The 16,259-nt window shown below is 40.6% G+C and overlaps 1 protein-coding gene across 3 annotated transcripts in view; it reads right to left on the bottom strand.

Moving 5' to 3' along the window:
* Positions 1–16,259, bottom strand: part of LOC117382777 (equilibrative nucleoside transporter 1-like) — a 54,959-nt gene that overhangs the window by 7,317 nt on the left and 31,383 nt on the right. For 2 of the 3 annotated variants that reach the window (XM_055227105.1, XM_033980008.2), the window contains exons 2-10: positions 13,019–13,110; positions 12,849–12,930; positions 10,965–11,143; positions 7,689–7,828; positions 3,255–3,389; positions 3,070–3,167; positions 1,642–1,726; positions 1,352–1,437; positions 271–379 (exon numbers count right to left, since the gene is read on the bottom strand). In XM_055227105.1, coding sequence (XP_055083080.1) covers positions 271–379; positions 1,352–1,437; positions 1,642–1,726; positions 3,070–3,167; positions 3,255–3,389; positions 7,689–7,828; positions 10,965–11,143; positions 12,849–12,930; positions 13,019–13,047 — 943 coding nt within the window. In that variant the 5' untranslated portion in view covers positions 13,048–13,110. Of the gene's footprint in view, positions 1–270; positions 380–1,351; positions 1,438–1,641; positions 1,727–3,069; positions 3,168–3,254; positions 3,390–7,688; positions 7,829–10,964; positions 11,144–12,848; positions 12,931–13,018; positions 13,111–14,805; positions 14,864–16,259 lie in introns of those variants that run through there. The other variant, XM_055227104.1, reaches the window with a different exon arrangement.

The raw sequence follows: 16,259 nt of genomic DNA, 5'->3' as shown, positions 1-16,259 counted from the left end.
GAGCTGTAGAGGGTTGAAAAAATAACTTCTATGGCTAATTTTTATTTCATTCTGCTGTTTATCTGCTGCAGCTCAAGCGTTTGATACAGCATATTTAAAAATAGGTTCAGTGAGACTCTTTTGTGACAGCGGCGTAAAGTACTTTCAATATTATCGTTTATCGCGATATTTCTCTGCAGCGATATCTCCTGCTTCATCCTCCTTTTCGTCGTGACAGTTGTTCACTAGTTTCTACACAGTTCCGTCCAAATCCCCCGACTCTGAACTTACCCCAGTCTCCTCCGTCTGCGACTGTGGACTTCACGTCGACCGTCACCGCGGGGAAAGTTCCGATGGTGACGGTGAAAATGAAACACACGGACAGCGCCATGACCCAAATCTGTAAAGACAAAACAAGATAATTAGATAATAATTCTGTCACTCCTATAACTTTTTGTCCAGTTAACAGATTTAAATTTTTCTGTTTCTCTTCCTATTCACTTATATTAGGATGAGGGGGCCCCTGTAAAGTCTCTTGCCCCGGGCCCCCACATTTTCTGCCGACGGCCCTGCTCATCTATAACATTCTGTGAAATTGTTGTTTTTTTCACTTAAAAAAAAAGAGGAACGTATTCATAACATTTACATTATATTTATTCAGAAACTTGATGATATTATCGTTAATCGTGATTATTTTGGCCACGATAATCACGCCACAAAATGTCGACACCTCATTTATTTGGAAAGTGAAGCTCGTTTTTTGTCGTATTGTCCTTTTTATGTCGAATTTATAAACCCGTTGATGAGTCGTTCGCCCGGCGTCCTGAGATGTTCTGGTGTAACGACGACGACGATGAAACGGTTGTTAAATTGTGATGTTTATACGTTGGCATCGTGTCTGTGTAAAGAAGCGGCTCGTGAGTTTGTTTAAATGAGTCTATTTAAACAACTGGCCTTTTGTATTTGATTATATTTTGCTCGTGTTGTCTTATGAGTCCATTAAAGGGCTGGACATATTTGTACGACACGATAATAAAATAAAGTCAAATCAATTTATATTTGTCTGGTTGTGTGGAGAAAGCAGTGCTCCTCACAGCTGTGTCGTTTACGCTCTTCACGCTCTTGACCCCTGCTTGACCCTCAGCAAACACGCAAATTAAAAGCGAACGCGCTAAACTTCACCCTAAAAGTAAGACGTAACCAAAAAGCAACAGGCTTATATCAAATTCTATCACTTTAAGTTAAGAAATCCTTTGTTTTTTCATCATAAAAGTAAATAATTCCACACGATATCGTCAAACCGCTGTGTTTTCGGTCATAGTCCTCATACAGTCCCTCCCCTGATGATGAATTATAATAGGTTTAACTGTACCTGTTTGAAGATGTTGACCACAGACACCGTGGGCCGGGCGTCTTCCTCTGTCAGATTCACCACTGGTCTTTTCTCTGTGGCGTCTTCTGCAAAAAACAAACAAAAATAAAACATGATAAAACTCGATTTCTCTCAAAACTGTGAGTGGAGTTTGAAGAACATGGATGTCGTCTTTGGAAACTGTGTTAAAGATGGATTCTCAAACACAAATGTGAACATATATGGTTGATTTGTTGTTGTATTTTGAGTTTTAAAATCAGACGTCACAAAAAGTCGTGTTTTTCTTTTACCTTTTTTAAGCAGGTCCATTTTATTCTCCTCATCAGCGGCCGACGGATGGGACCCATTACTCTCGATGTAATACTGAAAGAACTCCTGAAAGAAATACAGATTTTTTTTTTAGCTACAACCCAAAAAATGCAAGAACAAGTCTGATTTAAATCAGACCTACTGTGCTTGTGTCTCTATGGTTCTCATCTCTGTTATAATTTACACATTTTAAATCACAATATTCATCTAAAACGACTGAATAAAAGAAACAAATCCGCTCATTTCAAGTTCAAAAACTGCAGCGTCCAATGGAGCTGACGTCGCCGTAAACGTCGCAGTAAAGAGGCGTGGAGCTGCAGCGCCCCCTATGGACAGACGCACGTCGCACTAGAGCAGAGAGTTTAAGAAAATAAAACTGGAGAAGGAAGAGCGGACGTCACAGTGGACGTGTCACAGTCATGAGAGGAGACGAGAGAGGAGACGAGAGAGGAGACGAGAGAGGAGACGAGAGAGGAGACGAGTGAGGAGACAAGAGAGGAGACGAGAGAGGAGACGAGAGTGGAGACGAGAGAGGAGACGAGAGAGGAGACGAGAGAGGAGACGAGAGTGGAGACGAGAGAGGAAAGGAGAGAGGAAAGGAGAGAGGAGACGAGAGAGGAAAGGAGAGGAGACGAGAGAGGAAAGGAGAGAGGAGACGAGAGAGGAGAGGAGACGAGAGAGGAGACGAGAGAGGAGACGAGAGAGGAAAGGAGAGAGGAGACGAGAGAGGAGACGAGAGAGGAAAGGAGAGAGGAGACGAGAGAGGAGACGAGAGAGGAAAGGAGAGAGGAGACGAGAGAGGAGACGAGAGAGGAAAGAGAGAGGAGACGACAGAGGAGACGACAGAGGAGACGAGAGACGAGACGAGAGAGGAGACGAGAGAGGAGACGAGAGAGGAGAGGAGAGACGAGAGGAGACGAGAGAGGAGACGAGAGAGGAGACGAGAGACGAGAGGAGACGAGAGAGGAGACGAGAGAGGAGACGAGAGGAGAGACGAGAGGAGACGAGAGAGGAGACGAGAGAGGAGACAAGAGAGGAGACGAGAGAGGAGATGAGAGAGGAGACGAGAGAGGAAATGAGAGAGGAGAGGAGACGAGAGAGGAGACAAGAGAGAAGAGAGGAGAGGAGACGACAGAGGAGACGACAGAGGAGACGACAGAGGAGACGACAGAGGAAAGGAGAGGAGATGAGAGGAGACAAGAGAGAAGAGGAGACAAGAAGAAGAGAGAGGAAACGTGAAAATAGTGGCGTCTTGAAAATAGTGGAGAAAAGATTAAACTCAAACATGAATCAGTCCAGATAAAACTTCAGAGGCTCAAAGAGAAGAAACGACCAGAACATGGAGAAACATCTATCTATAGGTCTGATTTAAGCTTTTTTAAAGAACATTTAATTTACATATTTATTACCATTTTGGGGAGAACAAAGTACGACATAATGGCCAGGAGGATCACAGCACAGGCCGTGATGAAGTAACCGAAGGCGCTGTCCTGCAGAGCGGACCCAGCTACAAACAAACACATTTTAAAACTTTAGTCCAACTCAAGTGTTGTTATTACGGAAATGATTCAAAACCTGACTGTGCGCCACCTACAGGCCAAAGCACAGATCATGGAGAAGGCGGCAAACGTCCCGGCCAGGCCCTGTCCGCTCATGATGGGGGTGGTGTAGGTCGCGGGCAGGATCCCAGCCAAACCAAACAAACTGCCCTGAAGAACGGCCCCGAACGCTGAGGAGACGGAAACGAAAACGGGATGATTTTACCTTCACCAGAATCGTCCTTTTGTGATAAAAATGTTGATCATCTGCAGTTGAACAAGTTACAGTTTGATTCAATTTTTTCTCCTTTTTAAACCCCAACACCTCCACCTGTTTGTCCCGAGATCCACGTTTGATGGACACACACGAAGAACAAATAAATAAACATAATAAGAATAAAAAATATACATATAGTAATAAGAAAAAAATAAATAAATAAGAAAAAATATATATACATGTAGTAATAAAATGTAATAATAATAATAATAAAAATATACATAGTAATAATAAAAATAATAATAATAATAATAATAATAACAAAAAAATATATATACATGTAGTAATAAAATGTAATAATAATAATAATAATAATAATAAAAATATACATATAGTAATAATAAAAAAACAAATAAAAAATAAATAATAATAATAAAAAATATATGTACATGTAATAATAAAATGTAATAATAATAATAATGATAATAAAAATATATGTATAGTAATAATAAAAACAAATAAAAAAAACAACTAATAATAATAATAATAATAATAATCTACAAAGTCATGCCAAACAGACAAAAGGATTATATATATATTAATAAAATATATATATATAATTGTTTTGATGATTTAAGACCTGAAATTGCCAATCTACTACTGAACTAACGGTAAAAGGAGCTGTTAAAAACTGTCGAAAACTACCACTTGATGACATCACAAGGTGGAACGTCGCATTTTGAGCTTTGTAGATGTTACAGACTAATAATAAAGTGACTCAAACATGTGTGAATGAAACAAAACACAACTCCAGGTCTGTTTTTGAGGAGGAAACAGGATTAGAACATGACCTAAAACTCACAAACGTCCATTTTGTAATATAGGACCTTTGACTTGAAACAATTTACCAAATGTACTAAGAATGTGCATGTTTGTTAATTATTTCTACACATTTTAATCAAATACTACCATTGTCTTGGATATAACTGACAAATTAAACTACATCTATACCCTGAGATGTTACATAATGCAGGAGTTTTTACCCTCAGTGTTACTGAAAACAGATCCCGATACGCAAATATGCACCTGTGTGTGAGAATACTGCACATTCTTAAAGGGGCGGTGTTTAAAGGTCAGCAGGTTCAACGCTCTGGCTACGTGCACAGGAGACAAATATGTAAAAGTGCAAATATGTAAAGTGTCATGGAGTCATCAGGAACATGGATCAGGAACACAGTGCTGTTATTATACTGTTTATATTCTGTTTATTTTGTGTTTATATTCTGTTTATTATGTGTTTATATTCTGTTTGTTATGTGTTTATATTCAGGTATCAGGTTCTGAAATATGTCAAGGCTGAAATCCGCTGAGTACATTGTAGAAAACGGGATAAATGGCCCATATTACACTAGTTTAAGGGCCCACATTACTCTATTTTAAAGGGCCCATATTACACCATTCTCTGATCTGTTCTAAAGTCGTTTCCTCGTCACAAACAGACCTGGAGTTGTGTTTTGTTTCATTCTCACACGTTTAACACACAAGTGAGTTCTTCTCTCAAACTGAAAACACTCAGTTCCACCTTGTGATGTCATCAAGTGGTAATCCAGGAAGTGCTCCACTGTGTTTTTAAACTCCACACACCTTCCCTAGAATCATTTAGGTCATTTCAGCTTCTGGAATTGCCGATCTACTACTGAACTAAAGGTTAAAGGAGCTGTTAAGTTGAAAACTACCACTTGATGACATCACAAGGTGGAACAGAGCGTTTTGAGCTTTGGAGATGTAACAGACTAATAATAAAGTGACTCAAACATGTGTGAATGAAACAAAACACAACTCCAGGTCTGTTTTTGAGGAGGAAACATCTTGAGTCCATTTTGTGTAAAAGCTCTGGGGTTAAAAGTTTAAAGCTCAAAATGTATAATTATAATTTTCTTATTTTAGTAAAATCGAATTTTCTGAGTTTGACGTCCTGTGATGGTCCAGCTGTGTTTCTTGACCGTTCTAATTGTTAGAGTCAAAGGGACAGTTCTTAAACTCGCACTAGAGACATATTAAGTCGTTTATTCTAATTTTGGACATGTTAAATTTGCAGTGAGTGTCCAGCAGGGGGCAGGAGCAGTCACACCACAGGGGCAGCTTCAAATGTCTCAACTTAAAAGACTTACAGAAATGAGGACATAATGTTTGTGAATTGTTGTGGAGTTGATTTGTTTTTGAAAATCAGAAAAAGCGTTACTCCCCAAACGTCAAGCCTCCTTCTACGAGACCCAGACACACTCTCCACCAGTCTCCACCAAGTTCTCCAAGACGTTCTCCATCAATTTCTCCACCAAACTCTCCAAAAAGCTCTTCAAGATGCTTTTCACTAAGCTCTACACCAAGTTCTCCAAGAGGTTCTCCATCAATTTCTCCACCAAACTCTCCAAGAAGCTCTTTAAGGAGCTCTTTAAAAAGCTCTCCACCAAGCTTTCCAAGAAGCTCTCGCCCAACCTCTCCAAGAAGCTCTCCACCCAGCTCTCCACTAATTTCCTCACCAAGCTCTCCACCAACTTCTCCACCGCTCCCATAAACCGCCCCAACCCTAATTCCATCGCATTTCGTTCCGTTTGAAACATGTTGTTTTAATTCCGAGCTGGGATTCACTGGTCGGAATGTGCGGACGTCAGTGTGGAAGCCTCGAGGTCACGGTGTCTTCTGCCTCTCACCGAACATCACTGAGGAGATCAGAAGGTCCAGCCTGACCGCGAGGAGGAGGAGAGGAGGGGGGTGAGCTTATGCCTGGAGCGTCCACTCACTCCAAACAAACACACACGGCGGGAGTGCTCTGTTCTGGAGTGATACGAGGACATGTGTTTGAGCCCTGGTCTCACAGCCCCATGTGTCTGAGATAATAGTTTGTGAAGAAAGAAGCACTAAAATATACAGCCAGAGCAAAGAAAGGCGCGGAAACACAATTAGAACTTATTATTTTTGAGCTGCCTGTAGCACTCAACGGTGGAAATAGTTTAACGTTTTGGTTTAAAGGTCCCGTATTACGCAAAATGAACTTCTGTGAGGTTTAAGCCAAGTTCTAACGCTGTTTCTGCATCAAAAACAGACCTGGAGTTGTGTTTGTTTCATTCACACATGTTTGAGTCACACTTTATTATTAGTCTGTAACATCTACAAAGCTCAAAATGCTCCGTTCCACCTTGTGATGTCACTAAGTGGTAGTTTTCAAGCTCCTTTTACCTTTAATTCAGTTGAGATTGGCAACTCCAGGGCTGAAATGATCCAAAGTATTCGAGAAATGAAGGTGCGTGGAGATTAAAAACACATCGGAGCACTTCCTGTATCACCACCATAGACTGTATATATAAATGAACGTAGCTAATCCGCTAACCGCCGCTCCTCTGTCTGTACCTGCTGCTTCAGACTCGTCATTTTGGTCTTAAATGTTCGTATTAACCCGCTCTACATGATCCTGGGTTTTTTGTTTTAGTTATTTTGAGTTTATTTTGAATTTTTTTTTTTTTTTAAGTTTTGTTTTTTATTTTATTTCTTTTTTTGTAATTTTAAGGTTTTTTTTCTTTTTTTTCTTTTTTTTGTTATTTTGAGTTTATTTTGATTTTTTAAGTTTTGTTTTTTATTTTTTATTTAATTTTTTTAATTTTGAGGGCTTTTTCTTTTCTTTTTTTTGTTATTTTGAGTTTATTTAGATTTTTTTTGTTATTAACTTTTTTTTTGGTATATTGAGTTTTTTAGTTATTTTGAGTTTTTTTTTAGTTATTTTGAGTTTTTTTTTATTTATGTATTTATTTATTTTTGATAAACTGTGTCCCCTCTCTCTGTCTCTGCTGCTTCAGACTCATTCTGGTCTTAAATGTTCGTATTAACCCTCTACATGATCCTGGGGTTTTTATTTCACTATTGTGTCTGTAAATCCAGATATGAACATTAATAACAGACAAATCAGGTCCTTCTTTCCCCGAGGTCGCTCCTGTTAGCGTTAGCAACAGGTTTGATTGACAGCGTTGCTAAGCACTCGCTCGATGCTTAACCAGTGATGTGAGCAGGAAGGAGCGTCACTATCAACAGCCTCACTCCTGATTGGCTCTTTAGTTGCTATGTTACACGCGGTCTGAACTCGGCTCCAAATTAGCCGCTATAAATGCTAGCCTCGATTAGCTTTATTTACCCTCATTCAGTCTATGATGGAGGCCTGTGTTCAAATGTTGCTGTTTGATTTGCTGTTTCATTTTAGACTCATCGTAACAGAAACACTCACAGTTGATGCAGACGATTTTAATCATCGTGAGGGTGAAAAACGGCAGCGGCTCCATCTTGACCTTCACCACGACGGCAGTGATCAGGAAAACCACGAAGATCACGCACAGACTCCCCAGAATCCTCAATTTCTGAGGCACCCTGCGAACAACACGAACACAAGAGCAGGAACGTTACGGCCTGTTTATTATGAGGCTTTTATTACATCATTTTAAGAGCAAAGTAAAAAAAACAAAAAAACATCTGAAATTGTGACAAAAATACTCTTTATATCAGGGGCGTCAAACTCAATTTCACCGAGGAAAATGGTTCATCTCAAATTTGCAAAGATATAAAAAATGTGTCTGTGTAACTGCGTAACTCGTGATAAACTGACATTTTAAGACAGTCATGCATTTAAATTTACCTAACCACGGGCCACATAAAATCACATGGCGGGCTGCATTTGGCCCCCGGGCCTTGAGTTTGACATGTGATTTATATTATGTTTTTTTAGGAGCCATTTTAAAGTTGCACTATGGACACTTTGCAGCTGATGTCCTCAACATTCCCTGTCTCTTTGTGAACGCTGCACACCAGTTTTATTACTTAAAACCCATCGACGGAGGTGATCAGCTCAGCGGAGGTGTGTCTGGGTCCGTGATTAGCCTTTAAGCTAGCCCGTGCGCCCGGCGTAATTAAGTTGCTGCTAGATTGTGGCTGATGTCTTTATACTTTTTTCCCGATAAAGATGTCGCTTAGTCACTGGAGCGGAGTCTTTGATTGGTTGACGCTGCGGGTCAAACACCAAAAGTTCAGCTTTTTCAACTCTGAACGGTCAAGAGGCAAAAACGCAGGGCGGCGTCTGCGCACATCCACCACAAACTTTACATGAGAACTCTTCAATTTTAATGTAAACGTTTAATTTTAACACAATCTGACCAGAAAGAACTGACTTAGCCTGAACTACAACAGGTGATTTGTGCTGATAAACAAGCCCCTCTCAAATAACACCACAGTCACAAGCTAGTTAGCATTAGCATTAGCATTAGCCAACAGTTTTTCAGTTAGTCACTTTTGTTTTTTTGTGTAAAATCAAACTCCTAAACAGGACCCTGATCGTACGGATTGACCACAAGCTCCTGAAAATGTGTTATTTAAAGCAATTTTACATTTTTTCTTGAGTTTTCTGACGATCTTACAACTTTTTTTGGCAGTGTTTGCTAATGTGTACATTGTGTCACCATGGTAACTGCTGAACATTCTGCCATACACATACATGCACAACACCGCCAGCCAGTATTTTTTTCCGGAGGAGGGTCTGCAACCTGCTTCTCTGTACGAAGATGTTATTGCTTAGCCTGAAATGTTCCTCAGTATGGCTTTACACTTCTATCTTGCGGATGTTTTTATAACTCAAAAACGCTACGCTCAAAACCTGCGTTCTTACTGTGAGCGGGGGTCGCCTCTCCACAAATCTGACCTGTAACTTGGCCCGGTGACATAATCCGTTTGTCTCCGTGGGGAAAGACAGGTTTAATGACCTTGTGCGGGACATTTTTGTCAAAACAAAAACATTTTCACGAAAACAAGCAGGTGGAAGAAAAATGATGTTTATAAATGGAAATCAGACACTTGAGGACACACTAAAAAATGGCGTATTTGATTGTGAATTAAACCATCGTGAGGTTAGGTACATATCAGCGGGTGAGAGGAGCCTACCCACAATCCTTAGGTGTATTTACAAACGGAAGAGTTGATCCCTGCCCAGGTTCCAGCCCAGACCTCACTTAATCCTGTTCTAATTAAAGCAAATACAGCGAGGGCATCCAGACTTTTCTCATAATAAGATCACGTTACAGGCCAAACTGGCAACGCAAACACGACGCACGTTTGGTCCAAAGACGACGGTAAAGAGCGAGTGCGAGAAAATATCACATTAAAAATTATTATGTGCAGAGAGGGCAGTAAAATGAACATTGTTAAAAGGCAGACATTTGGTTGTCCATCTTCAAGGCTCAAAGCGCTTTACTACATCCCGTCACACACCAGAGTACGCAGACACTGGAGGTGAGGTGGGTTAAGTGTCTTGCCCAAGGACACAACGACAGTATTCATCTGTTGGAGCTGGAATCGCACCATCAAGCATTTTTTTTTTTTACAACACAACCATCTTGAATCGTTGGACAAACTTGAGCCGAAAATATCCATCGTAAATAACACGCCATGAGAAATAAACTATTGAATGCAGTTTGAGTTCGTTTGGATTTTTATGAATAATGGTACATGCTTGTGTCGACTTTGCTATAGCTAGGTTAGCACTAGCTACACAGCATTTTGCACGACTGATGGCTGATGCAGCATATCCTTTATCATGTCCTTTATCCTTTATCATGTCCTTTATCATGTCCTTTATCCTTTATCATGTCCTTTATCATGTCCTTTATCCTTTATCATGTCATTTATCATGTCCTTTATCCTTTGTCATGTCCTTTATCATGTCCTTTATCCTTTATCATGTCATTTATCATGTCCTTTATCCTTTATCATGTCATTTATCATGTCCTTTATCCTTTGTCATGTCCTTTATCATGTCCTTTATCCTTTGTCATGTCCTTTATCATGTCCTTTATCCTTTATCATGTCCTTTATCCTTTATCATGTCCTTTATCATGTCTTTTTTCTGGGGCTTTCTCAGGTTTGTTCATGTGTTGTGTTTTTTATAGTAAAGAGTTATATAATTGACATGTTTATTAACAGAACGACGCCATCTGGACACATTTGTCTACAGATATGTTCTAAATTCGTTGTTAATTTCACTTGCAGCAGAAAAATAATAAAGGTGATTGCCAGACACCTGCAAATAAAAATTTAAAAACTGTACACCTTGGTTTAATAATTATTGTGATAATATTGTTAAATCGCTGTCTAAATTTTAATACCATCCCATCCCTAGCGTCAACCTTTGGATCAGTGGACAAACACTTTACCAATCCTATATTTTTGGGGCCGATTTGGAATTTTTTCATCAAGTAACATAATTTTAAGCTCTGTTTTACTGCAAACCTTGAAGAGAGCCGGTTGGTCCTGTTTTGAGCAGTTAAATATTTGCATGTAAGTGTTCAAATTAGGCTATGTGTGTGTTTTTTAGGCAGCAAATCGGCCAAAACAAAATATCAGCCTGTGCCTGAGGTTTACGATGTTGGCTACGCTACGCTAAAACATGCTAACGTTGGCTGGTCTGTCTCTATGAAACATTTATGACTTTGGGGAAAGGTCAGGAGAAAACCGTCGATACCTTTGGTGGATGAACGAGTTGAGGCAGGTGAAAATGAGCAGAGGGACCATGGCGCACAGGGTCATTACGTTGTTGAACTTTGACTCCAGGATGTTCCTCGTGTCGCCCGTGCTCGCCGTCACGTTCATAGTTTGATTGTAGGCGGTGATCACGGGGTCCTTCAGCCGACTGGTGAAGTACTGGGAAGAGAACGAGGTCAAAGTTCATTTACGAAGGACGTTTAAAGGTCACCGTCCAACGAGCTGTGCAAAGTTAAAGCGATTATGAAGCAGAAGAACAGTGATAAAAACAAACGTAACATCCTAAACGCAGAATTACAAGACTCAAAATGTAATTATAAGACGTATAAAGTGCCCGCGGTTTTTGGAAGTAAGTTTCTCGTTGATTTTTTTCATAGACATTCCCAAAAAAAAAGTAAAGCTAACTCGGGGTTAATCAGCTGCGTAGTAAGACACGCCCACTGTGACACGCCCACTGTGACACGCCCACTGTGACTGTGTTTTCGTCCATCTTCAAGGCTCAAAGTGTTTTTCATCACTTCACACACCAGAGTACGCAGACACTGGAGGTGAGGGGGGGTTTAGTGTCTTGCCCAAGGACACAACAACAACAACATTCATCTGTGGGAGCTGGAATCGCGCGCCAAGCTTCGGATAAGTGGATCTGACCGCTTTACCAATGATGTCAAGAGTGGGATTCGAACCACCAACTAGGAAATGGGACGATATACAATAACACTGCGATCAAAAAGGTTCATAATTAATCATTTGTGGCATTTTTTAAATAATCGTGATCATCGCACATGATTATAATCGCCTTTACGGCTCCAGACTGCCTCATGTTTTGATGTTAGTTCTGGTGTTTGACCACAAGGGGGCGCTCTATCAGAGTCATGCAGCTTGTTAGCCTCTGTGTTTTTCTGATTTGGGACTGTTTCTTCACTGTCACGGTCGTGGCTCATGGGCAGTGGATATGGATCCGGATGACGCCACACATTTATATCCTCCGCTCGAGAAGGCGCAGTCCGATGTGCGCTGCGACGTACACGCCCACTGTGACCTCACATCGGACGCCGCCGTTTTCTCACGCAGACGTCAGCGGACTTGTTTCTTTATTAAGTCGTTTCAGATCAGGGGCGTCAAACTCATTTTCACAGAGGGCCATATCAATAAAATGGCTGCTCTTAAAGGGCCAGATATAATTTACAACATTATAAATGTAATCAAATGTGACGTCAAATAAATGCAACTACGTTTTAATCTTGTTAATTAATCCTTTTTGTATACTTATTCAACTTACAAATATTGCACGGATATGAAAAAATGTGCTGTGCATCTCCTGATATTTTAAGACAGTTATACCTTTTAATTGACCTTGTCGTGGGCCACATAAAATGATGTGGCGGGCCGCATTTGGCCCACGGGCCTTGAGTTTGACACATGTGTTTTAGATGAATATTATGATTTAAAATGTGTAAATTATAACATAACGTTCCGCGGATGTCAGAGATTAGCCGACGCGAGCACAATGGGGCTGATTCAAAGGTATGTCGACTTTCCCCGTCCTCAGCCAATCACAGAGCGGCGCGTTAACCCTTAAGGCCCAAAGACAATGAACAGGGATTTGCGGGTGCACTCGGGTCAGCTATCTGAGCCGGACCAGGTGGAGCCGCAGGAAACCAAAACAAACAATCTGAACGCGATGGGGCTGACCTCCAAAAAACCAGGAGCACGACCTTTGACCCGAGTGACCGCTGCCTATAGATGCACCTTTGTTCCACCTACATCCTCGCGTCGTTTCAGGGGGGGGGGATTACCTCTCGACTTCTGCCACGCCTTACAGGTTTAAACTCGATTAACATAAGTGGAACAAGACCGAACTCACGGCTGATGCTGTCATGAAGAAATTCCACGGCAGGAGCGTCCCCAAGCCGAGGATGAAGAAGATGAGCCAAACCGCGTGGTACCTGCAGGGAAAAGCAAACGCAAAAGATGTAACGATCATTTACATTTCACCAGATTAAACAAAACTGTCGATTTTTTTGAGATACGCACTTGTCTTGTGGTGCGTTGAGGGCCGTCATGGCTGCCACTGCTGCTGAGCCTCCGTTCTGTTCTGTTCAGGTCTTATCAGAGTGGCCCCAGGTCTGAAGTACACAGATAGTAACCACATGTTTACAGCACTGTCACTGCGCAAATTACACAACATACACATCCTGGCACATGCTTCCTATTAGTTATTAACACGCTACAATTAAAACGCCATGTGAACTCATTACCCAGGTAAAAATTAACAGGTTTTATAGGATTTTTATGGCTTGAGCAAAAAAAAAGAGGGTGTAAATGTTCAGAAATATACAGAAAAAATGTAAATAAAAATGCAAATTGATCTGTTTAAGAAAGAAGTTCACGTGCGTCTTGGAAAACGTGGAAAATAATAAATGCATGGAAAATGAGGAAAAAGAAGCGCAAATGTCCTGAAAAATGTAAATACTGTCCTTGAAAATCTCTCCACTCTTTGCTTTACTGGATTATTGGATCTCAAACCGATGCAGACTGTAGATTCCACCGTCACAGAAGAAAAGAACTCATTAAAAACCCACCAAAATGCAGGAAATTAAACCTAATTTGTGCTTAATTTTTTGAGGGAGGACGCCCACACCCCCCTTCACCTTCTTATCTTACCTGGCAACATGCTAACTTCTTAAATATTTATAAGTATTTTGTGTTTACTACTACTTTTTTTATCTAGTTTGAGTTCGACGACAGGAAAATATTTGGGGTAATCTATAGTTTACATGTAAAATGCAATGATATATGTTCAAAAGTGAATATAAATAATACAAACTGTGAACGGGTACAGCCTTAGACTAAATATTTAATTGAAAAAACTGTTAAAAAACATATATATAAAAATGAATCAATTAAATATAGTTACGTAGTTGTAGGCGACACGATTAGTTAATGATAAAAGTCTTGGAAAACAACTTCAAGCTAAACATGGGCCCCCTGAAGAGACAGACACCTGCAGCAGATAAAACTCAGAAAACCTAATTCGAGAACAAGGTTTAATGCTTTTTCTCAACCCATAAAACCCACAATATTCCGCATTATTAATAAACTACTTTCAGTTCTTAAAACCCGCACAAAATCATTAAAACACTGAATCTGAAATCCAAAATTAACCATTTCGTGGTCAGTAAAAATTAACTCCATGACTATTTTCAAGCACAATGACACATTTTGAAGTTCGAAATACATCTGAAGTAAATATAGACGATTAACTGGTAATAATATCGTTTATCGTGATAAAAAGGGTTGACAATAATCGTTCATGGGACGTTTTGTATATTTGTGATAATTGCAAACAAAGATAATCTACATTAAATCACCAGAATGTGCAGAAAAAATTAAAATTAAAAAAACTTCAAGGGGGGAAAAGGGGTCTGCTGTGAGGCTTCTTGACCCAGGCCCCCAAAATTTCTGTGGACGGCCCTGCTCATCCATAATATTTAAACTAATTTATGTCAAACACAGCAACCCAAAAGTAGAATTACCCCCCAAAAAAACTATTGTAAACATGTAAAATGGTTAAAAAACATGAATTGCAATAAATAAACAGCAGAACCAAGCTCTTAGTAGTAAGTTTAATCTAAAATAAGTGATTAATTCAACTCCAAATCTCAAATCTTAAATAAATATTGACCCTCGAAAATGATTGTTCCATCTGTCTGGTCTGGTCTACAGCTTTAAAATCTGAACAAATTCAAGAAAAACATATTCTTGAACGCAGAAAGTAACAAAAATAACTTGAACTTCATGGCAAAGATCCGTGGACTTACGTGAGAGGAGAGGAGCGGTCAGACCTCGGAGGAGCTGGACGATAGAACGACTCTCTACACTGTGCACATCTCGTTTATAGCAGCAGCATCAGAGCGGCTCTAATGGGACGGCCCCTCTCGGCCCCTCTCCCTCTCGGCCCCTCTCCCTCTCGGCCCCTCTCTCTCTCTCGGCCCCCCCTCTCCGAGCCCCCTCCCTAAACTTTCCCTGTTTTTCCTTTGGATACGACGCATTTTTCCTCACACGCCTGGACACGCCGCCGTCACCACAGGATGTATATACAAATGGACAGAGCTAACCTGCTAGCCGCCGCGTTCCAAACAGGAAGTGATCAAGGGCGCGGGTCCAGCTCCATCGACTCTGGGTCCAATTCACTTTCTATTGAAAAACTGTGGCCCCTCGCTCTGTGACTTTTGGTCTTAAATGTTCGTATTGACCCGCTCTACATGATGGAGGAGAAGAGAGAGAACTGAGAGGAGAGAGAAGGGAGATGGAAAGAGAGAGAAGAGAGAGAACTGAGAAGAGGGAGCGAACAGAGAGAAGAGAAGAGAGATAGAAAGAGAGGAGAGACAGAGGAGAGAGAAGAGAGAGAACAGAGAGGAGAGAGCGAAGAGGGGAGAGAGAACAGAGACGGAAAGAGAGAGGAGAGAGAACTGAGAAGAGGGAGTGAACAGAGAGAAGGGAGATGGAAAGAGGAGAGAGAACTGACAGTTTTTTTTATATATATAAATGTTTTTTTGAAGACATTTTGTAAAAGAGTTGGTAAAAACAGGTAGTGGTTGATTAACAAACAGAGAGAGAGAGAGACAGAGAGAGAGAGAGAGAGAGACAGAGAGACAGAGACAGAGAGAGACACAGAGACAGCAGAAGTGGTCGTTGTGGTAGTGACCGTAGTACATGAGGTGATAGTACTTATGTATCTGCCTGTCATGATGATACTTTATCAACTAATACAGTACAGTAATACTGAAACTACTTTATGTCACAATAACAAGAATGAAACACACGGAGAGAAGAGAGGAGAGAAAGAGAAGAGAGGAGAGAGAAGAGAGGAGAGAAAGAGAAGAGAGGAGAGAGGAGAGAAAGAGAAGAGAGGAGAGACAGAGGAGAGAAAGAGAAGAGAGGAGAGAGGAGAGAGGAGAGATGGAAAAAGAGGATCGTGATAAACGATAATACTGAAACTACTTCATGTGACGATAACAATAATGAACCACACCTGGGATATCGTCCTGCACAGGTCGGACTGCAGATGGCGCTGTGGTTTAAATCAGGCGACCGCACACGCCGCAGTGACATCACGTGACCACTGTGAGGCGCTAGTGAGCAACATTCATCAACTGAGCGATAAGTGGAAAAAGTCTAAGTCCATTGAGACGTTTAGGATCAACAATTAAATCAGTTTAGACAAAAATGAGATATCGGCTAAATCGATATATCGCGGAAGCCGATATTCGAT

This window comes from Periophthalmus magnuspinnatus, chromosome 15 (assembly GCF_009829125.3).
Source record: "Periophthalmus magnuspinnatus isolate fPerMag1 chromosome 15, fPerMag1.2.pri, whole genome shotgun sequence".
Classification (NCBI taxonomy): Eukaryota; Metazoa; Chordata; class Actinopteri; order Gobiiformes; family Gobiidae; genus Periophthalmus; species Periophthalmus magnuspinnatus.
The sequence above is the reverse complement of the archived record's forward strand: the minus strand, read 5'-3'. Positions and strand labels throughout refer to the sequence as shown.